Source organism: Halichoeres trimaculatus, unplaced genomic scaffold (assembly GCF_033239565.1).
Source record: "Halichoeres trimaculatus isolate MK-OKI-2021-1 unplaced genomic scaffold, fHalTri1.1 fHalTri1_scaffold_12, whole genome shotgun sequence".
NCBI lineage: Eukaryota > Metazoa > Chordata > Actinopteri > Labriformes > Labridae > Halichoeres > Halichoeres trimaculatus.
Window position 1 is genome coordinate 35,962,531 of NW_027437190.1, and position 23,918 is coordinate 35,986,448.

General features: G+C 42.0%; 2 protein-coding genes across 3 annotated transcripts in view; both read right to left on the minus strand.

Annotated features, from left to right (window-relative positions):
* The window catches only part of LOC141800714 (semaphorin-7A), a 73,616-nt gene extending 69,304 nt beyond the window's left edge, over positions 1 to 4,312 (minus strand). Inside the window, exons 1-2 of one of the 2 annotated variants that reach the window (XM_074683453.1) lie at positions 4,237 to 4,312; positions 1,123 to 1,386 (exon numbers count right to left, since the gene is read on the minus strand). In XM_074683453.1, the coding sequence (XP_074539554.1) occupies positions 1,123 to 1,201 (79 nt within the window). In that variant the 5' untranslated portion in view covers positions 1,202 to 1,386; positions 4,237 to 4,312. Of the gene's footprint in view, positions 1 to 1,122; positions 1,572 to 4,236 lie in introns of those variants that run through there. The other variant, XM_074683454.1, reaches the window with a different exon arrangement.
* Positions 4,313 to 11,401: 7,089 nt separating this feature from the next.
* lingo4b (leucine rich repeat and Ig domain containing 4b) overlaps positions 11,402 to 23,918 on the minus strand; it is a 31,005-nt gene continuing 18,488 nt past the window's right edge. The window contains exons 2-3 of the mRNA XM_074683455.1: positions 14,494 to 14,609; positions 11,402 to 14,401 (exon numbers count right to left, since the gene is read on the minus strand). Of these exons, the coding sequence (XP_074539556.1) occupies positions 12,578 to 14,389 (1,812 nt within the window). The 5' untranslated portion in view covers positions 14,390 to 14,401; positions 14,494 to 14,609 and the 3' untranslated portion in view covers positions 11,402 to 12,577. The remainder of the gene's footprint in view (positions 14,402 to 14,493; positions 14,610 to 23,918) is intronic.

Genomic DNA, 23,918 nt, shown 5'->3' on the forward strand with positions numbered 1-23,918 from the left:
TCCGGGGCCGTCATCTTGTGCGTTTTGTACTGTGCTCATCCACGGGGAGGGGAGGAATACAGATACAGATAACTTGACACACAGCCCCCATCTCCTCTGATTGCTGAATACATTAAGGTCTGTGTGAGGTGTAAAACGGCGTGAGAGGAATGAATAACGAGGAGAGGGCTCGGAATTTTCCATCTCTCCTCCTTTCTCCTCCTCCTCCTTCCTCCTCCTTCTTCCTCCTCTCTCTGTCTGTATGTGAACACAGTATTTATGTTTGCATGAAGCTTCTACCCCCAAACAGCCTCCCCCTCTCTCTTTTTCCCGGATCTTCTGCTGCAGTGTGAAGCAGCTGCCGTGTCCCGCATTGCAGCTCCGCAAGGACGCGAGAGCTACAGCCGGTGTCACCCTCTAAAGAGTCATATTTCACAGTAATGATGCTTTTCAGAGCGGGGGAAGGCGGTGTTTAAAGGGCACAGACATCCAGAAGAGAGGGGGAGAAAGGGGGGAGAAAGAGGGAGAGGGGGGCTGACGTTTTAGCGCCTCTGGTTCGATTCCGCTCGGTTCGCCTGGAGGTGAAGATGGGACTTAAACAGGGACGCCAATTAGAGCCGAAGCGCCCCTGGTAGGTAAAACCAACCGATTGTGCTCTTACAAGTGTGGAAACGGAGCGCACTGACAGAGAAGTTGTCACAGAAAAGCCACGAGTTGCACAAATCAGATCCCGCTGCGCTTTGCTCAGATTGCGCACGGATCGCATTCCGTGACACCAACCAGGACGCGCGTCAAACACTCCTCCTTCATGCATGACACCTCTCTAAACACGACTTTATCTGCTCAAAGCGTGTGGACATGTGGGGCCTGGATGGTGGTAATTTACTCCTCAGTCAGAGGAGGTGGAGGGGGGAGGGAGCTCCGTCGACATGGCTTCAGAGGCTCTGATAGCGCAGCTTTTACACCACAGAGAATCAGCCAGGTCAGAGCACACACTCTCCATCCATCCATCCATCCATCCATCCATCCATCCATCCATCCATCCATCCATCCATCCATCCGTGTATCCATTGCACAGATTAATAAAACATGCTCAGTGACATCAGTAATCGCCTGCTGTGATAAAAGCATCCTCCTTCCTACCGTGCACAACAAATTTGAGCCGCGGCGCCTTCCCGACGATGACCGTGGCACAAAGCGACAGCAGGATGAGAGACTTCATCTCGTTTCAACCTCTCCGGGGTGTGAAGAATTGATAAAAGCGCTCCACAGAATCCTTCTCCTTCCTCGCAGCCGTCTCTGAGGTCCCTCCCCCGATCTTCTGCGTCCTGGTCCCACTCCTATCTCGTCCGACTGCTCCGCGGCGCCGGCAGTTCAGTTTGGAGAAGTCGGGGTGTCAGGCTCCACCTCGGAAACAAAAGGAAAAAAAAGGGGGAGTGTGATCTTTGAGCAGGGAGGCAGGAGTGGACGAGATGAAGATGTCTCCAGAAAGACTTCCTCCGAGGATCACAGGCTGCTGAGAGCACACGTCAGACCTGTTGATTTGATGCTCATTTATAACCGAGCTGCGCTTTAATGAACCTCACTCATCCTGCTGGATGATTAATCATCTGTACGGTGGCCCTGAAGTGCAAAACACACATACACACACACACACACACACACACACACACACACACACACACACACACACACACACACACACACACACACACACACACACACACACACACAAAATGCAAAGACAAAAACACACAAAAAATGAAGATGCAAAACACAAAAAAGAAAATGTAAAAAGTTTAAAAAGAAAACACAAATTCGAGAAAGAGAATGCAGAAATCCAAATACATGCAAAGAATAATAATAAAAAAAATAGATAGAAGCAAAACTACAAACAAAAAGAAAACAAAGACACAAAAAAGGGACAACAAGACAGCAGAAAGGTAAAGGCAAAAAAGAAAGAAAGAAAATCTAGAAAGCTGCCCCTGATTTCCAAAAAATAAAATTTAAAAACAAAAAGAAAAAAAAGGTAACAGATCAACAAAAAAGACAACCCAGTTAAAGAAAACAGAAAACCAACTCAAAGAAAATGTAATAATGTAGTTAAGAAAACACGAATAGGACAAAATGAGAGAATGTGAAACAAATAAATGTAAACAAAAATTGCAAAAACACAAACACAAGAATGCAGAAACAAACAAAAAAACAAAAAGATAAATTAAAACCAAAACAGTAAAATAGCAGAAAGGAAAAGGGGGACAAGAAAAAAGAAAATTTAAAACCTAAAAAAGAAAGTACAAATAAAACATGTGATAAATATTTTAAAACAAAACAAACAAAAAACGAAAAAAAAAGAAGTTAGGTTACAGAAACAAAGAAGAAAATGACAAAAAAGAAAACAGCAAAAAATGAAAACAACAAAATAGTAAATGCAAAACCATTCAAAACTACAGAAAAAGAAAATGTAAAACCCAATAAAGAAAATTCAAATAAAAAAAGTAAAACAAATATTTTTAAACAACAACAAAAAAAGCTAGGATAGAGAGACAAAGAAGAAAATGAAAAAAAAAACAGCAAAAAATGAAAACCACAAATTAGAAAATGCAAAACCATTCAAAACTACACACAAAAAAATTGAAAACTCAATAAAGAAAATTCAAATAAATGTAAAACAAATTTGTAAACAACAACAACAAAAAAGCTAGGATAGAGAAACAAAGAAAAAAATGACAAAAAACAAAACAGCAAAAAATGAAAACCCCAAATTAGAAAATGCAAAACAACTCAACACTACAGAAAAAAGAAAAGGAAAAAAATATAAATACTTAAACGACTTAAAAGAGAACACCAAACAAAGAAGACAAAACAATGACGCTAAAGAAAAAAGGAAACAAAAAGGAAACATGCAACATAAACAAAAGAGGAAAAGTCTAGTTTTGCCTCTCCTGTTTTGATTTTTGCACCTTAAGGCTACCATACATATGTTTCATTCATACCCTTATATATGAAGACACTTAAAGGTTGTTTCAGAACGTTTGAACATGTGAAACTGTGAAAACTCATTATTTCTGTGTAGTCGAGGCTGATGTGAAACAATCTCTTTTTGCTCTTTTTGCTTGTTTTGCTCGTTTTGCTTGTTTTGCTCTGTCTGAATGTTTGCTCTGACAGCAGCAGATTCTCATAACGCCGTCGCCTTTAGCTTCTGCTGTAACGTCCAATCAATGCGTGTCAATAGTGCCTGAGTGCCGGTTTGGGAGTGAATCAGCAGTCCGCCTCTGCTGCGCTTGCATTTGTGAAGCTAACGGAGTCAAATCTGAAATAATTGAACCACTCTAAACGTCTGTCAGCGGACGAAAACACCAAACTGATGCCTCCATTAGAGCGGCGCTGCAGGCTTTATGGGAAGCCTGGGAGCTGGGAGGGAGAGGAATCAGTGTGAGGTTGTTTAGAGTCAGAAAGATGCAAAGGTGGAGAGAAACATCCACCAGGGGGGCACTTTCATCTCCTCACAGACTGGAGGAGCTGATTGAAGAGGAGAGGTGGAGAGGGTGATGATCTCAGAGCGGAGAGCGCCTGGAGCGGAGGTTAAACCCAAAGGCCTTCATTAGGCCGGGGTTAAAGGGAGGTCTGACCCCTGGAGGAGGAGCTTCAGTGTTTCCACTGCAGCTGGTTGCACCAAACTGACTCAGTGACAAACCAATCACTGCTCGTCTGAACGTGGAGGTCACATGCTCCACATCCACCTGTTCCCTCCACCCAGCCAACACCAGCCGTCCTTAATGCTGATGAATCCTCCAAACTTTACAGTCTGTTGCACAGATGACCTCACCACAGTGATGTCATTTTCTATTATGCAGTCAGGGCAGAGCTGCAGCAGGAGGAAAACCAACACTAGATGGCAGCAAAAGCACGTTTTTCAGACAGCTTGATCGTCTCCTTCAGCTGCTGACGGCTCTGATCAGCTGGGTGAAAACAGGAGCGTCAGAAGTCTTTGTTTCCAAATTTAAACCATTTCTCTGTTTCCAAAATTAAAAACATGAGACAGGTTTTATTTTTAACTTCCAGACGGAGAAATGCTCTTCAACCGGGCAGAAAAACATCAGCCTCTCCACACATTTCTCTGAACTATGAGTGAAACATCAGACAGGTGTGTGTGTGTGTGTGTTTTTTCTCAGTGTGAGCAGAAATATCCAACACGTCCACAGAGAGAAATGAAACCTGATGTTAATAACACAAAGAGTGAAATCTGGCTCTGACCTGGGCTCTCCAAAGAGGATTAAACACAGCGTGGTGAGGAGACGACTTACTGCTCTCAGTTTGTCCACTCTGACTCTGCTCAGGTGTGTGTGTGTGTGTGTGCGTGTGTGTGTGTGTGTGTGTGTGTGAGTGTGTGATTGCTCCTGATTTGGAGCAGGTGTGCAGAGTTGACTAATATCCCTGAGCTCTGGTTCCTCTCACTGACTTCCTGGTTCACCCTCTGAGGTAAGGAGTGTTGTGGTTGCTCTTCTTTATCCAAGCTGTGTAGGCTCATATTTTCCTCATTTCAGAGAAAAATAAACATTTTTAGTGCCTAATAAAGTAAAAGAAAAGTTTTGAAGTAAAGCTACAAGCAGCGTTAGACGGCTCCTCAGGTCCTTTCTGCCAGATTGTCATATCTGTTTCCCCTCCACGGTCAGGGTTTCATCACTTTCTGGTCCTCTTTGTGCTTTAACAGTTGATACCATGTATTATTTCCTCTGCTGGGTCACATGACCAGCTGCACGGAACTCCTTATGAGTGTGTGACATCATCACAGAACTTCTAATCAGTGTGACATCATCAGAGCAGAGGTGGCTGCAAGGTGTGAATATTTGACTTGTAGCTTTCAGGTAACATTACCCCCTGGTTTTAGCAGATTTTTCTTGTATTAGTTTTGTTTGTTTTGTGGATAATCTGCTGCTGTTTTCGCCCCCTTGTTTGTTTGCTTATGTCCCGTCTTTTGTTGTTTTTGATCCGTTACACCCTCATTAATTCTGTATTCTTCCAGTGGCTTCTTGGTCTGCTTATTTTGTGTTTCCTTGGTTAATATTCACCCAATTTTTAGCTGATTTAAACAATATTTAGGTTCCTGTTCCTTTCACCTCTCAGTTTAGTATAAGTTATCCAGCTGGGTTTTGCTTGTTTGGTTTTGCTTTCTGATTCGGCTGTTCTTTCTTCTTTCAAGAGTTGGGCCTACGAGCTGGGAGGCTAGGAGCATCCTAGGTGAGGGCAAGAAAGAAGAGAGAAAGAAAATGGAAACAAAAAGAAAAGAAAATACCAACAAAAAAAGACAACTAGAAAAGCATATAAGAAGAGGAATCAACAAAAAAAGTGACATAAACAAAACAAAACAAAACAAAACACACACACACACGCACACAAAAAAAGACAAAACAGCAACAACTGAAAAGTGAATGTAACTTAAAAGGGGAAAGAAATAACAAAAAGAACCACATTAAAGGAAATACAACAAAAAGAAATGCTTCAACATAATAGGAAAACTTAAAAAAAAGAAGATAAGAAGAAAAAAAATTAGAACACAGGATTAACAGAAAATAAGACAAAAAGAAAAACAAAAAAAATATAGAAATATAAAAAAAATATAATAAAAAAATAAATAAAATAAAAACAAAAAGTAACAGGATACTACCTATGAAAAAAAAGACATACGATAACTAACTAGTTAAACCTGATAAATCCTGTGGAAAAATTAAAAATCTTCGCCTGCTTACAAAACCAGCTGAATTAAGGATCCCTGGCATCAAGACAGAATGAAATTCACCAAAATCACACCTCCTGCTTCTTTTGAGTTCCTGTCCAGAGGAAAAATAAAACGTTTTTTTCTGCCTTTAGTGAATCATCATATGAACACTTGGCTGCTGTGTGGCGTTCAGCTCTTTAAAAACTCTTCAGAGTTTGCTTTCAGTTTCTCCTGTGCATCAAGCAGCAGCCTGTGGGGATAGAGACAACAACCTGCAGTTCCCTGAGTGTCCACTGGAGGCCGTCCATTTTCATACTGAAGCCTGGAGTCAAACATTAGTGGCTGCTTTCACTGACAGGTGGTTGCCCTGCAGCTGTTTGCCTGTGTGTGTGTGTGTGTGTGTGTGTGTGTGTGTGTGTGTGTGTTGTCCTTTGTGGTTGTGTGCCCCACCCTCATTCTTTTCACCTGTGTCAGATTACCCGAGTGTGTGTGTGTGTGTGTGTGTGTGTGTGTGTGTGTGTGTGTTGGTTTGTTTGTCAAACTTTTTAATCCCTGCTCTCTTTGTGGATGTCCCTGGTGGTGTTGTCTTTGTGTTGTTGGACTCTTTGTTCCAGTTTGATGCTCAGTCTGTGTACGGGCTCAGTCTGTGACCTCAGACTCTTCACACCGACTGTTTTTCTGCACAGAGACAAAGTTTACAGACATGTTAAATGAAGTAATAAGACCTTTACGAGCTGAAAACCACAAAGTTTCTGCTGCCTGAAATAATGCTGTCTCAGTCATACACAGACATCTGTTTCCATCTGTTTCCATCAACCCGGCGTCAGGCTGGTTCTGAATCAGGCCACCAGCGTCCCACTGGTCTCCAGTTTTACCAGTTTCAAAATTAGAATCATTAACACTTAATTTATTCCTGGAAGAAAATGTGATAGAGATAGATTCAATTTAGTGTCTCGAAAATATTAATATAACACACTCTGCCACTGGTCCCTTCATGCTGGTTTCACCTCCACTGTCAAGGTTTCATCCTTTATAATGTGTGTGTGTGTTACACATTCCATTTTCCCACCTTCAGTGAGTCACATGACCAGCTGCACGGAACTCTCAATCAGTGTGACATCATCACCAACTGCTGCCCTCTCAGGAGGGAAACTGAAGGAAGTCTTGAAAAGTCTCCTCATAGATGCCACAGTTTTCACCCAATCTCTGTAAAAATCAGATATTTTGTAGTAAATTTTGTCAGGAATCCATCCATGTCATTTTTAAAGCTGTACCACTTTGACTTTTTGTGTAGAGGCCAAACTGCTGCAGCTTGTGTGGCACTCGATCCTCCTCTCCCATTCATTTTAATGGGCGAAGCTGAAAGGGCTTCTTCGGGGTTAAGCGACTTTCAGGGCTTGCCACTGGAAAATTGCTTGAGAAACAACAAATTCATACAGAGATTTTGTAAAGCATGGCCCACTGTGTTATCTGAGCAAATTTCAAGCCAATACCATTAACGGCCTAGGAGGAGATAACTTTTGTTTCTGGCCAAATTTTATTCAGAAGGGCAAATTGCTGACTTCCTGTTTGTGATAGTTCAGGGGTGTCTGCACATAATTTGTGTGTCTCAACGGGGCCATGATTTTGGCGTTGGTTTAAGCTCTCTGCGACATTCCTACACCCATTAAGAGCCATTCTAGTGTGCATTGGTGGCGCTAGGGAGCATATTTTGGTTTGTTGGGGGTCAATTTTTGTCTCATATGGAATGTAAGGTGTGTGATGCATTTGGTGAGTTTTCTAACACGTTTAGGGGGTTGAATTAGTGCGAGGACCCTAATCATTTTAAACACAGAGATGTTGACCCTCACTCTCATGGTGGACTTGGCTCCTGCCCACAGTGCCAAAAGAACCAAAAGCTGGTTAAATGACCATGACATGACTGGTGTTAAAGTCATAAATGAGCCCGAAGCACAGAGAGAAAGTGATTCCAGATTTAAATGCTGTGCTGTTGTTTTACCCATCCTCCTCTGAACACTTCACCTTCGTCTTCATCGTGAACTCGGCTCACACATGCCACTCGTCTCCGTGATCACGCAGGAAAAGAATCCTCCTCGTCTGAAGAAAAAGCTGTTACAGCTCATGAGAACATGAGTGAAGATAGAGAGTTATGAGGGTAATTCAGCTTGAAAGGATTTTTTCTCTCCTCTCTTTCATCATCTCGTCTAAGGACCTCTCGTCACACTTCATCTCCTCTCAGAGCGGCTGCAGAGATCATCAGTACGGGTGGTTTTCAGACGAGTCAGAGCCAGGTGAACGGAGACGGAGCGAGCTTCACCAGAGCTGATGGAGACATCATGGACTGAAATAGGGGCGTCATTTATATTAATTTATTTTCTCGGTACATTACGCTTGTTGTCAGCATAACCACTATCAAAGTGAAGATCTGCAGGTTTTTAGGCAGATAATGAAAAATGGATCCTGATGTTTCTATGTGACCCAGAAATATGATGTTCTAGATCAGGAGTCTGCAACCTTTACTTTCATAGGAGCCATTTTTCCTCAGCTCAGCTGGATTAGAGTCATTCAGGAGCCACAAAATCTACTTTATCATCAGAAAAAGACTTTAAAGGTGTTTAAAATTCAAAGCATCATTTCAGCCTGGTAAATAATAACCTAAACAGTAATTTTTTATTTTTTATTTTTTTTAATTTATAAGATTTTCAATAAATTAAAAAAGGTTTTCAGAAAATCAAAAATTTGAAAAATTGTAACACTTCAATTTTTTTTATTTCAAAAATTGCCAAAAGGAAAACAAACAAACAAACAAACAAACAAAAAAACGAGAGAGGAATGAAATTTCAAGGATTTGAAAAAAAAAAAATTTTTTTGAAACTTCAAAATTTTGCTAAATTTTTAAAGAACTTTTGTAATTAAAATAAATGGCAAAAAGTGATTTCAAAAATTTCCAAAACTTTCAAAATAAAAGAAGACATTTTTAAAAATCTGCCAAAATTTTTGAAATATTACATTTGTGTAAAAAAAAAAACCTTAAAATTTGAAAAAAGTAAATTTGATAACATATGTATTCATAATGTCGCTCAACTGATCTTTTCTTTTTTGTTGTTTGCTAATATCTTGCTACATATCAATCATGTATATTTAACCAGGAAGTTGTCAGTTAAATGAATCCATCCACACAGAATTAAAATCAGTATTTTCTTCCAGATTAGTCTTTTTGTAGATGTAGTTATCTTCCCAGGGCTGTAAAACTTGAGGTTAGCCACAGGTGCATGGAAAGTTGGTGGGCTGTTGATGTTGTAGGAGGTGAAGTAGAGCGGTGGCAGGCTTTATTGACAGATGGGATGAAGATTTAGTTCAACTAAATGTTAACGCAGGATTTTATTGAGTGTCAATGTCTTTAATCATCAATACCCTCTGGAAGAAAGATAACAATTCTTTATTTCGATAATATTTTTAAAGCTACAAGGAGCCACTGCTGAGGAGCCAAAGGGCCCCCTGAGGGTCCAGAGCCGCAGGTTGAACACCCTTGTTCTAAAGTGAAAGCACGTCTGTGGTTGTAAAGATATCTTCACCCATCAGGAAGCCTGGAAATAATCTGGCAGCAGATGTGAAGAGACCATAATGTCCTGTGTGGTGTGTGCATGTCAGTCAGGAGGGGGCGTGGCTTATAAACACCACTTTAATCTGCCCCTTTGGCTTTGGGAGCAATGGGAGCAAATAGTTGTATTAAAATAGATAATGTGACAGGCCGAGCCGGGCCGGGCCGGGGGAGAGCAGAGCCAGACAGACCTATATAACAGATTGAGACATGCAGAGGTAATCCACAGGGTTTAAATCTCTGCCAGTACACGTGATTATCAGGTTTTTTTCCTTTGGGTTAGCCCAGGCGACTGCATTAGACGGACCAAACCATGAATCCACTCTGAGCGCAGAGACGCTAAACTGTGCTAAGCTCCTCATCAGTACTTGCTGGTTTTATCACTCTTAAAGTGCTTTTTTCTGTTTCAGCGTCAGTGCAGCGGGGTCGGGGAGAAAAGGACAGTCAGGTGTTCTCCTGCAGACGTAATCCTCCATCCTACTCCAACTTTATCTCACAGAGGGGTCGCTTTCTCTAAAAACGGAGTCCTCACAATGGGATTTTGGTTATGCAAGAAAACGCTTCCTCTCCAGAGTCAGTCCAGGTGAGCGTTTGTGGGTCGTTTCCTGCCTCTGTTTGAAACTTCCACAAAACAAGTCAAAGCACTGATCACTGACACCGTGAAAGTTTAAAGCATTTAATAAAGTGGAAATGAAAAAACAAGTCATTTATGAACAGGCCCGTAAATCAACAACAATGGCGTCACTCGGTGTTACCTTCCTGCACAGCCAGAGTGGCATGTTTGAGTGACACTAATCCCCAGAACCAGATAAAATGATAGAATTAAGCCAGCGCACGTCAACGCCCTTGACCCAAATATTTACAAGATAACCGTGATCAGGTGAGCATTTCCTCTGTCAGCGCTGAGAACGGATCTGAGGCACATGTTTCACTTTGTGAGGGTGATAAAATACAAAAGAGCTTTCTTAATCATAAAAAAAAGAAATCACAGCATGGCCTGATGAGGGGGAAATATAATACAAGGAAAACAGCCGTCCAGTTTGGACCCAGCAGGGCTCTAAGTCGGGGAAAGTGCCGGTACTTTCTTTGTTTACATGTTGCCATTATTAAAGATCCTAAAGATATTTATCAAAAAAAAAAAAAAACATGAAACAAACTCTCCTTTCTTCTTCTTCTCAGATTTCCCTCATTAATAAAATGCTGAACAGATTTTCAGTTCGCATCGCTCTGACGTTACTCTACAAAGTGTTTTCAACCAGAGGAACCAGGAACTTCCTGTAGAGTTCCTGTGGTCGTTTAGTTTCCTGCATTTCAGAGGCCTGAAGTACTGAGATGTATGGAGAAAAATTAAAGTAATTGCATTACATCGCCACACCACTAGAGGGCACTAAGAAAACAAAGGCCACACAAAAGCAACGACAACAATGAGGTGAAAAGCCAGACAATGTCATGATTAACGATAGCGTTAGCCTGTTAGCTTTAGAGACATTCAGCCTGTGCTGGTTTCAACTGTGCTTTATTGTAAGTTCAAGACTTTAATCTGAAAAAAGTTTGACAGCATTTGATGTTTTTGTAACTTTATTCTAAAAATGTTGATTTTTTGGGGGAGAGTTAACGGCTTTACTCTGATTCATTTATGACTTAAATCAGAGAAATGTCAGGAATTGTTCAAAAAATGTAAAATTAAATCTGAGAATTGTTCAACTCTATTTTGAAAAATGTACCACGGTACCCTGGGAAATGTAGGCCATCATTCTGAAATATTCAAGACTTCATTTTAAGAAATGTTCAACTTAAGTCTGGAAAATGTGAGACAGCTTCAGTCTGGTAAATTCATAAGTTTATTCTGAGATTTTTACAACTTTATTCTAAAAGTGCATGACTTAATTCAGAAGAATATATCTGTTTTACTCAATTTTGAGAAATATCAGATGATTTGAAAAATGCAAAAAGTTATTTTGAGAACTGTATGACTTATTTTAAATATTTAAGACATAAACATATGGCATCATGTATAAGAAATATACAACTTTATTGAGGTAAATTTATGAGTTTATGATGTACAATTTATTTCTGAAAATGTACTTTTTTTGGGGGGGGGGGGGGGGGGGGATTTGCGAGTATATGACTTAAATCAGAGAAATTTATGACTTCTCTCTTGAGAAAAGTACGACTTGAATCTTAGAAGTGTACGTCTAAATTCTGAGCGCTGTAAACTGTGTTTTGAGGAATTTTTGATTTAATATTGAAAAAACTGAATTAGTTAAGAAGGAAAGGAAGGGAACTCTCTGTAGGGTTCCTGCTCTCAGAACGTTTCTCTAAAGGTTCCTGCTAACTGGAGCAAGTTCCTGTGGTTGAAAAGCACTTTTAGTCGCTTCAAACAATCAGATCTGTAACATGGAGAGCAGCAGAAAAAAAACTTTATGTCGTCCCAGAGCACCATGGGGGTGAATTAAGAAGTGGTGCTGCTGTGTACCGGCACGTTCTGGCCCACTTAGAGTCCTGTTTCTGAGCCTGAAACGGGGACAGGGTACATTCCTATGTACATTAAGTTATACTTTAATAATTTACACAGTCACATGATCATTTTAAAATCACTAACACCTCTAACAGAGCGCAGTGTCTGCTCTGAAATGTCAGGAAAAACGAACCAAAAGCTGAGAAACCGAGTTTCTCCTGTTCAGCAGAATTATTGCAGGTATGAAAAGCTGTGTGGTCAGCTCCTCACACCAGGACGTTTCCCAGCCGCTGCTGAATGAGCAGTCTTTGACATGATCCCCTGAGGGTTAGCAGAAATAGCAACAGGGGGGTCAAAGGGCAAGTGTTTCTAGCCTTGTATTGGCAATTGAAGTCATAAAGCAGAGCACGCTCAGACAGAGCGGATGAACAAGCACCTGATGTGTTTCAGCAGAAACCTCTAAATGTGTCAAACCACCACGAGTAAAGAGTTTCTAACATGCTCCACAGAAAAACCTCCTGGTCTCGCTGAGCTCGCTGAGCGCTCGTCTCCTTTTATAGCTGCTGGAAACAAACGGTGAAGGCTCCAACCACGACACAGCCCCGCCCACCACCTCACATCGCTCTATTCCAGGATCATGACTGATTCATTAGTTAGATAACACAGCAAAGCGTGTGCCGAGATGAAACTTTCCACTCCAAAATTAGACAGAGCAAACCAGTTCTGATCCGCCGTCCGCTGAGCGCAGCTCTCTGTCCCCGATTGGCCCAAACGGGTCCACAGAGTCTGTCAGGAAACCCCGTTCCTCCCGTTAATGAGTTCAAATCAGCTTCATGGTGAAGCGGCCGCCGTCGCCCCCGTCCCCTCCTCCACCCATGGAGGAGCGGGGCACGAAGTCGATGGTTGCCGTGTGCTTGATCTGGCCTTTGCTCTGGCTCCAGAAGAACATGAAGACGAAGCAGATGGCCACGGAGCTGAGGAACGACAGGAAGCCCATGGTGGTGGCGATGACCAGGGTCTTTGCGTCAAACGGGTACGGCTTCGCCATCTGAGCCGAGGAGTTAGCCGCCTGGGGGTTCGACGGCTCGGCCCAGGCTTCCTCTGCGAGGTACGAGACGGTTCTGTTACGAGGGAGCCCCTTCACGTACAGACCGGCGGTCAGGCTGTCGTTGCCCGCAGCGTTCCCCGCCAGGCACTGATACACGCCGCTGTCCTGAACCTGAGCAAAGCGCACCTCCAGAGTGCCGTTCTGCAGGACTCTGATCCGTCCCGTTTGAGTCACGACGTTTTTGTGTGAGGAAATCCAGGTGATGTCAGGAGCTGGATCCCCCTCGGCTTTACAGGAGAACAGAACCGTGGTTCCCTCCTCCACCCGCGCCTCCTGCGGCCTGCGGTCCGTGATGCGTGCAGGCCGACAGGTGAACAACCTCGGGAGCTCCTTCTCGGAGAAGTCTCTGAACTCACGCTGCCTCACTGCGTCAGGTGACGAACACGTGGGCTGGTGTCCGTCAAAGTTCAAGCGCAACCTGCGGCGCACCACCCAAAGGAGGCGGCAGTCACACGCCAGGGGGTTCCCGTCCAGGCGCAACACCTGAAGGTTCCCCACCGAGTGGAAGACGCTCTCCTCCAACGTCGCCAGCTGATTGGACGTTACGTTAAGCATCCGAAAGTATGCTAGCCCCCGAAAGGCCCCTGGCTCGATCCGCAGGAGGGCCCCCCCTGCAAGGTGCAGCTCCTGGAGTCTCAGGAGGTCCCCCAGCAGGTTCCCTTGGATAACAGTGATGGGGTTGTAGGAGAGGTCCAGGAAGCGCAGGTAGACCAGGTGACGCAGTGCGGCGTAGGGGATGGCGCTGAGGTTGCAGCTGCTGATGACCAGAGACGTCAGGTTCAGGCCAATCAGGCTGTTGCTGGCGACCGTATCCAGCGCCGGCCAGTTTGCGATCACGAGGCTGCGCAGGCGGTGCAGCCGTCGGAAGGCGTTGTTGGGCAGCGATGAGATGGTGAGGCGGAGCATGCGGAGCCGGGCCAGACTCTGGAGCTGGGACAGCGCCTCGGAGGGGACCGAGGTCAGGTTGCTGCGGTCGATGTTGAGCTCCTGCAGGTTCTGCAGACCAAAGAAAGCCCGCTGAGAGATGAAGACCAGGTCGTTCTCCTCGGCCTCCAGGGTCTGCAGGTTCACCATCTCTTTGAAGGTGTAGTCCAGGAAGACCAGGATCTCATTCTGGCTCAGATCCAGGAAGCGCAGACCGGAGAGGCCTGAAAACACCCCGACTGGGATGATCTTGAGTCTGTTATTCTTAATCCGAAGCGTCCTGAGACTCTGCAGGCCTTGGAAAGCCTCCACTTCAATCATAGAGATCAGATTATCGCTGAGGTCCAGCTCCTGGAGCTGCTGCAGACCGGAGAACTGCCGGCGCCCCACCGTCTTAATCTTATTGTGGGATAAATCCAAGCGCCTGGCATCGCTGGGAAAGCCCTCTGGCACGGAGCTGGAGTGTTTTCCCGAGCAGATCACTTCTTTGGCCTCAGGTCGACACACGCAGCGCGGAGGGCAGCTCCATGCAGAAACACCCAGTCCGAACTGGAGCAGGATGCTCCACGCCCCCCATCGGACCACTGACTCCACGAACATCTTACCCCCAGCCTGAGAGGAGACACAGAGAGTCAGTCTACACAAGTGTGTTCAGATAAATCCAGAGGCAGACGTCATAAAACGGGACTGAGTCAAAGACGTACCGTTTCAGTCTCTGAGTGCAGATTTTCATAACCAGTGGCCGTCACGTAAGAGTCCGGCTCGGGCTAAGTCGTCTGTAGAGATGTTTTTTGCTCAGTAACATGCCCTATGGAGAGACCTGGGAAGGAAAGGAAAGAAAACACTTGAGGAAACTTTCACAGAAATAGAAAACAGAAACCTGGGACAGAAAAACACAATCCTCATCCTGGTGTTAAAACTTGTATGTCTTCCCTCTAATGGAGAGCTAAGAAAAACCTGATGAATTAAAAACCAGCTTCCAAAAACTTTGAGCAGGCGGCTTCTCTGGATGTGAATGATTCATGTGGCAGCAGCTGGTCTCCTGGAGAGAGGAGATGTGGGAACCAAAGTGGAGCTCAGGACGTCTCCAGTCGTCGTCGTGTGCTGATTTGATTGTGTTTTAGAGGGTTTGTTGTCAGAGACGCCTTCTTGAACTCATCAAGTCTTCCCCAGCGCTCCTGACAACAACACGGTCGGTGTTGCATAAGCAGCTTGTGTTGCTTCCTCGGTTTCTGTTTTTCTGTTTTTCTGTTTGTCTCCTGAAACGAAGGCGAGCAGAGAGCGCAGAGTGCAGCAGATGTCACAGCTCATGAGACCAGGGTACAGATCTGTGCAGCTCACAACAAAACCCCAAAGTCTCAGAGAAGTTCAGATATCTGTGGTAAAAACCAAGCCTGGAAAAGTCCCATCAACACATCTCAACAGCCCCAGATAAGCCCAGATAGACCCAGATCCCCTAGAGTCCACTTGAGGCTGGCTGCAGAAACACGAGAAACCACAGAAGCTCTGTAGAATCGAACACTCCTAACATGGCCGCTGTCAACGACAGGCTTCAAAACTCTATAATAGAAACAGATGGGTGACATCACAGACACTATGTCCATATTTTACAATCTATGGTTCAGGATGCAGAGTGATGAGGATTTGATTTGTCAATTTGACCAAGCAGCAACACCAGGTCTAAAAGTATGAGGCAATGTGGGAGTGGCAAAAACTGCAGTTCCTTCAGTGTCCACTTGAGGCTGGCCACACATACACACACTAATTAAAAAATGGTAATCTTTACAGCACAAATAAACATGCTAGCAGGCTGCGAGAAAAAAAAAACAAACAGTTTTGGTCTGAAAATCTCTTTTCCCTATCAACTCTGCAGGAAATGTTTTAAGAATTTTTATTTGATAAGTTCTTATAATTGCAAGTGTCGCCCATATAAGGTCATGGCTGACTTGACTGACAGGTAGACACCCTGTTGTGAAGAGGATAAAGGCCCACCTCTTTAAATAATCATGACTGAATTGAAGCTAGGTTGAGTTTTGCATTTTCAATATGACCTCTTCCAACGATAGGCTTTAAAACTCCACATTAGAAACAGATGGGTGATGTCACTGAGAGTATTGCCCATTCATTTTACAGTCTGAGGGGGTCAGGTTTTGATTTGTAGAGATGTTAAAAATTAACTGTGAAGTAAAAAGGACTTAACTTTATAAACTTTTAGTAATACTACTGATAAATATGCTTACATAACAAAAACTTTTCTTCATGAGCATTTTTAACCACCAAAGTTTGTCTGTCTGTCTAAAATAAAAATTGTTCTGGAGGACAAAACATGTCAAAAGAAAACAGTCTAAAGAAAAACAAACAAACAAAAAAAAAATCCTCCTGCTTTATGACTTTACAGTATTTCCAGTTCACAAAGAGGCTTAAAAATCAGAGCGAGACAATTTAAAGAACCCGTGAAAAACTCCTTACTGTGCCTTTAACTGACAACTTCTTGAACTCCACTGCACCTGTGGTTTTATTTGAAGCAATGGAGAAATCTTCATCTAATGTTAATGTGCACAGTTTTTTAAATCTATTTTAAATTCAAGTGAGTTATCAGCTGTTTTTCTCCTGTATGAATGATTCATTAAGATGATCCAAATTTAGGGTTTGGAGTGAAATGCTGAAGCTTTGAGATGGGTTGGAGAGAAATGATGAAGATTTAACACGTTTCAGGTTTAAAAAACATTACAACAGTCACACAAAACTTAAATAAAATCCCACACAGAGGATTTAGGAAGACAAAGATAAACACACCTTTGATATGGTGTCAATAAAAACACTTAAAAAGTAAAAACAACCCTCACTGCCCTCTAGAAGAGGTCTGCTTAAAATGTGTAAGATATTTCCTTCACCCATCACTGAGACCCAGGACGTCTAAAAAACCAGCTCCAAAACTTGAGCGGCTGTGACGGCAGAGATGAAACCCAAACACTCACAGAGAGCAAAGTTACATCATAACAAACACAGATATTACATTTCAAATCTCCCAAACCTCGCCAACCACCGCCGTAATGCTGTTATCTCTGAGTCTGACCTGCAGTCGAGCTTTCCTCTCCACAGCTGAACCGTTTCCAGAGCGCGGACTCGCCCTCGCTGCGGCGTGGCAGAGAGCTGTGGACAGTCCCAGAGCTGCAGCGCCTCTGTCTCATCTCTGCTCTCTGTGCAAACAGCTCTTATACCAGCTGGCCCAGTCCCAGCACACACTCCCAGACTCTCAGGAGCTGTCAGACACAGAGCGCAGACACACGGCGCAGACACAGAGCGCAGACACACTCTGGGTCTGGGTTTTTATCACATGCTGGACTCCAGCCAGCCAAGGGAAGCTTTTATCACCACAACAAAACAAAACGTGGAAACCCTGAAAACCCCATGACCTTCTGCTTTTGGAAGAACTTCTGTTTCTGAATGCAGTTCCTCCACTGTCCACTTGGGGCTGGCTGCAAGAGCACCAGAAACCACACACACAGCCATTCAAGAAAGACAGTGTTTGCAGAATTAAATAAAACAGTCTATGCCAGGGGTCTTCAACCTGCGGCTCTTTGACTCCTTTCCAGTGCCTCCTTGTAGCTTTAAAAAATATTTTTAAAATTTAAAAGAAAGTATTTTTCTTACAGAGGATGTTGGTGATTGAAGACACTCACACTAAATAAAATCATGTGTCAACATTTTGTTAAAAAAAAAAATGCATCACATCTTGCAATGGAGCTTTAAGTTTGTTGAGATTTTTGCAAGTTTTTTATATATTTTTCAAATTTAGAAAAAAAATATCATTTTTTTTTGAAGATTTTGTTGCAAATTTCAAAACTTTTTAAAATTTCCAAAATTTTTTGCAATTCATTTAAAATCAAATTTTTGCACACTTTTAAAATGGTTTGAAAATTTTGGAAACTTGCAAAAATATATATATATATATATATATATATATATATATATATCTTGGCAATTTTTGTTTAATTCCGAAAATTAGGGGATTTTCCCTAATTTTTTTTCTTTTTATTTTGAAAAATATGGAACATTTTTTTTAGTTCAATATTTTTGAAAAATTTTCCAACTTAATGAAATTTCATAAATTTTGCACATTTATTTTATGTATGAAATTACTTTTTTTTTTTTTCATTTTTTAAAAAATTATCTGCTAATTCATTTAAATAAAAAAAGCTAAGACATCACATGCACAAGTTTATAAACACAAAAATCTTCTTCTTTAGATAATTATTCACTAGATTTTAACTATGTATAGAATTTTTAAACACTTTTTTTGTTTTTATTCTACAGATAAAGTAGATTTTGTGGCTCCTGAATGACTTTAATCCAGGTGAGCTGAGGAAAAATGGCTCCTATGAAGGTAAAGGTTGCAGACCACTGGTCTATGCTGTAAATCTGAAGCACGTGCCTCTAAAAAACAACAGTTTTTAATGAATGCATCGTGCCTCAGAATGAACGTCCCTTAAAGTCTAACTTTTGTCACCAGTCATGAGTTTCTGTGACACACAGGGGCCCCCGGTATAAACCTGTTAATCCACCTGATTACAGACGTAGCCCGGCAGGTGTGTCTGATATCTCAGGGGGTGTGGCCTGTCAGTTGCTGGGCCTTCCAGCCAATCAGAGCTCAGGATAACCCCTCCTAACGTGTCAGCACATCATTCAGCTGAAGTCCTGCCAAAGGTCGTGACCCCGGGGGTCACAGCCAGCATGGACCCCGTCAGTCACATTAGAGAGCGAGGGCGTGAATGTATTTGTCACCCTGCGTGGAGCGCGGCCACATCAGTGTCACGTTACACTCTTCACCATGCTAACTATTCTCCATCACGCTCACACCTGGTGTTTCTGTTTCCACTCAGAGACGCCTCCAACTTTCATTCATTCAGGAAACGTTTACAGGATGCTTCATTTAAGACGGAAATTAAAAAAACAGATGTTTAGAAGTTTGACCAACATCTGTACACTGTTCAAAACTGAAATCTAAGTAAGATTTTTAAGGTTTTTATTTGCTGTTTATATATGGACCAACAATCCAGACACGTAGGAGTTTTTCTGCAGGGCTCAGAGTCGACAATGTATGAAAAATTAAAACAGTAACACTGTAAAGTGGGGGTAATATGAACAGGAAGTGCGATATGTGCATGAGAGGTGATGTTGTGGTATTATTAATACAGATAATGTTTAGCTTCAAATAAAACCACATCAGTGACCTGATTAACACTGATATCAACACAAAGGAGAAAAATAATTTAAATTTATTTGATTTTTATTGTAGTATGAGGTGGAAACTCACATAAAACAGGCATTTATAAAATCAAGTTAACCATAAAATGACCTATCATGCCACAAAACAGCAGTCCAGCAATTTGAGTTATGTACTATTAGTTTGATCAGAATGGCTATAACAACACATACTGGCCAATTTATCTTTATTTATTTATTTATTGTTTACTATTTAAAAAAAAATGTTTGTAGTGATTAATTCTCAAGTAGTTCCAAATTTATCAATCAATTCCAGAAACTGAAATCCTAGTGTTGGTCTTGATTTTTTCTTTTTTTCCCTTTTTTAATTTTATTATTATTATTTTTTTTAGTAATAATTGTCTTTTTTTTATTTAATATGAGCCACATTCATCTGGGAGAGCCCAGATAAAGTCTTATTTTGAGATATTAAAAGACAAAAAATGAAGCTTGTATTGTTTCTTAAGAATACAACAATTTTTCCAGTTGGGTAAAAAAAATTATACATCAAATTTCTTGGACTAAGACCCCACTGACAGATATTTTTAAGTGTTAAAGCATTGTCTTTGTCTTTTTAAATCTTAAAATAAGACTTAAAAAAATAAAATAAAATTCAGACACAAACAGTTCAATAATTTGGGAAGATTTGCTTAAATTGAGACAAAACCAGTTGTTGAATCTACAACATTGTGAATCAACATGTACAAGCAAAAAGTGTTTCTACACACAAACATTAGACAGGGCTCAGAGCACTCAGCCTAAAGGAACATTTTTAAACATAAAGAGAGTTCCGGAATGCTCTGTTCCAGAGTGTTCCGATGTTTCTTAAAGAGACAGTAGCTGGATTAGAATGTTCCAGCGGAATGTGGCTCGTATGACAAACACTTCAAGGACACCAAATTTTACAGTGTACTGTTAGTTTGGAAAAATTCTGTTAAAAAAAAGACTGAAAACAAACCAATAAGCCCAATAATTACTGAGGGACTAGCCAAATGTGATGTAAATAGTGATCTTTATTAGAGTTTAATTTAAAATGTCAAACTTCAGGTCGTTGTTTTTTCCAAAAATCATGTTTCCTTAAACCAGTGGTGTCAAACTTATTTTCCCTGAGGGCCACATCAGCATAATGGTTTCCCTTAAAGGGCCAGGTGTAACTGTGCGACAGTATAAGATGTAGCTAAATGTAAAATAACTGCACCTACTGCTTCAAAGCTGCACCTCTCAGCCACATAAAGCTAACTTTCACTGTCGACAGCGTTGTTTTTGGTCGTGGCTTTCTTAAACTCATCCTGCTGTGGTTGCAGTTTGGTTTTGAATCTTTCATTATTTGTTGTTTTTCTTGAAGGCTCACTTTGGTGTACTTAGCCCCATGTTCGGTGTCAAAATGCCAACAAACCGTTTTTTCACAAACATACATTGTTGTTCCCACCTTTTTTTAACAGCCTTCATCTACTTCAACTTTTTCTCCTCCTGCATATTTATTTAAAATTGTTTTATTTCTCAATTAGTTAAGAAAATGGTGTCACTAGGTTCAGAAAACCTAGTGGCGGGATGCCGTCACTTCGTGGCTAACATAAACAGTAGGTATTATGGGAAACATAGTTTTTGTTTAAAAGACAAGCAGACTTTTTAAGCTCTCGCAGCCACATGAGGCCTTGAGTTTGACACGTTCCCCTAAATTATATGAAACACACTCCTTCTGTTCGACCTCTGAGTGGATATCAGTGATATTTAAGTTTCTAAAGAACTGTTTGGACGTTTGGTTAACCCTAACTTTAACCACGGCTGTGAATTCTTCATGCATTTAGTTAAAGATAAATTACACACGTATTCCATAACCTAACTGCCCTGCCTCTGTTGATCCTGGAGGATTTTCTGCTTCAGTTCAGTTTAATTAGGTTAAATAAAGATGATATTGGGTCTGCAGGGAGCGCTCGTTCTGCCATCTTTCTGCTCCCACTCTCTTCATGAATCTTGTAGTTTCTCCTGGAGAAGTCGTCTGTTATTTGACGCTGTAATGCAGTTGAATAACAGGGTTTGCTCCTGCTTTGATTGACTGGTAGATTTTCAGAGCAGACTGACATAAAGCAGCATAAAGTCAGAGTCTCTTTAAACCTGTCTGAGTATCTTTAAAAGCTCCAACAGGAGCCGGTCTTACCTAACAGACCGCCCCGGCCGGGTGTGACCTCTGATCAGACGACGCTCGGGCAGCGTCCGCCCGTCCGCCGTCCTCCGGGTGAACTCCCAGCTTTGCTTTATTCTGTGAAATGATTGAGACAGAGCTGCGTTTGCTGCGTCTCCTCCATCATCAGACTAAACTCATCAAAGCCTCAGCCCGGGCCTTATCGCCTTACATCAGTGTGTGGACAGTTGTCACCAGCCGCGTTAAAATTAGGACTTTCTTCACTGACGGCTCACAGCTGCAGACCAGTTCATTACTTAGCACTTCGCTCCTGCTCTGTGCTCCTCCACGGCTTCATGTGATGAAGTATTTTGATCTGACTCAGATTTAAACACATAATCACATGGTTTCATTTAAGCTAACGGCTTTACCCAATCAGAGAGAGCCTCTCATGTAAATCACAAACATCTGAATGAAGATAAACAGTTAGTCCTCCAAAGAGACTCATTTCTTTATGGAAATCGACTTTTCTTTATTTTGTTCTCAGGTTGGAAAACTGGGATTCTGGGAAATGAAGTCAAACTGGTTTATCGCAGACACATGAGAATAGGATCCAACTTGTGTCCTCTTTCCCCACTTTCCCCCCTATCCTGACCAGTGTTGCCCACTCAGCGACGACGCGGCTGTATTTAGCGACTTTCCAGACCCCCTCTAGTGGCCTGTCTGAAAACTGACGGATCTAGGAACTTTCTCTGGAGTTTGGAGAGTCTGACGTGAAAGTACGTAACAGTCTTACTCTTCTCAACAAGCAGCAGGTGCTGTCACACCCACCTGGTCCAAACTACTCACGGGTGGACACGTCCTCCTAGCTTGCGCAGCAGATGCATGGAGTTAAATCTTGCACACTTGCATGTTAGTGTGACAAAGTACTGCAAGCTATTTGGCCACATTTCGCCATCCTTTCAGTAAATTTATACACTGCTAATCGTAGCTAACACTTGCAGAGCTAGCACCATCAGTTTCCGGTCTGTTAATGTGCCAAAAACACGAGCGATATGGCAATATCAGCCAGACCTGTTGCCAAACAACACCACGGCAAAGGGACGGCCAATGAAAAGGAGCCTTTATGGTTAACTTGGGGGCATAAAATTTGCACATATGTTAATTAATGTACATTGTCCCTTTTCAAATAAATTGAAAAACTGCAGCTCCAACTAGTGGCAGGAAGCAGGAGTGCTACGGCTTTGACACAGCTTTTGACGACTAATTCTGGGAACAATTGTTGTCTAGGCCAGTGTTTCTCAATTTGTGGTCCGCAGACCACTAGTGGTCTGCCAGTGCCCCCTAGTGGTCCGCAAAGACCGTGAGGAAATTGTGTTTTTTTTTTTTTTTTTTTTTAATGGATCATTCAAGAAAAAGAGGGGTTGGGGATGTGCGTTGTTTGGCTACTATGCAAATTGATAAAATCTACAAATATTAGTTCATTAAAGCGTTGAGTAATTTAATTATAATCTAAGTACTTAAGTATTTAAATACTGGAAATTTTAAGTATTTTGGAGTAATGTATCAGTAATGTAGTTATACTCAGATTTCCAGGTCCATTTTCTCCCTCATTCTAAAAGAAACAAAAACAAAAACAAAAAACAAACAAAAAAAAAAAACACACCAAACTAAGAGGGACTAAGTGCACTTTTTTACTCTAGTCACTGTCATTAAGAAAAAAAAAACTTGTTCTGAATAAAGAGAATTAAAGAAAAAAAAAGTATAATTTTAATCATAAAATAATTGGCGTATAATCCATTTTCAAAATAATTATTAGTTGCAGCCCGAGCAAGTTGTAACATGTATGATTCGAGTTTATAGTACATCAGTTTGTTCTCTGGGGTGTTGTTCTGGGACTGTTTAGCTCGTGGTGGTCTGCAAGAGTTTTCTGGGGGAATAAGTGGTCCTTGGTCTGAATAAGTTGAAAAACAGTTATTGAGAAGAAATTTAAAAAATGCAGCTAAGAGTCCCTGAAATCAAAAATGACTCATCAAAAGTGCATTAAGCTTTGACCAGAAGATTTTTGAGATTTGTTTTAAAACTCACTCTAAAAATCCAGACCATAGGTATTTGGCAGTGAGGAGCATGTTTCCGTCTGCACGCTGCGTGACTGCGACGGTCGTGCCGTGGACCAGAAATGTGAAAGCTCAGCAGCTCAGCTCTGTTAGAAGATTTCGAGTGTTCGTGCAGCTTCATGAGCTGAACAAAAACCTGCAGTGACACACGTCCTCATCTTTCTGTGAGGAGGAGAAAAAGAGAAATCTGCCTTCAGCTCCTCTCTGGACTCCTCGTGGCTTCACTGGCTGTGACGTGCGCTCCTCCTCCCTGCGTGCTCGGCTCCATTAGACATGAAACTGCTTATTTTTTAGGGACATACAGTTTTAATGTGACAGAGAAAATTACACAGAGAAAGTTTGTGTCCAACAGGTGCAGGAAACAGGAGCATGAGTCCACACACGCAGGCTGCATCTGCAGGCCTTCAGCATCGACTGTGCCGGGCTGACAGGGAACGCACCCCGGCTGCTTTCCTGACACTTGTCAAAGAGTTATTTTTATCCCATCACGGTGAGAAAGACAAGAGCCTGGCTCAAATCCCCAATTAAAGCGGCTGGAGCAGAACAACAGCGAGGGGATCACAGAGCCTGAGCATGTCTTTGCACTGAGTGTTTCCTCTCAGAGTGTGTGTGCTCAAATTGTTAA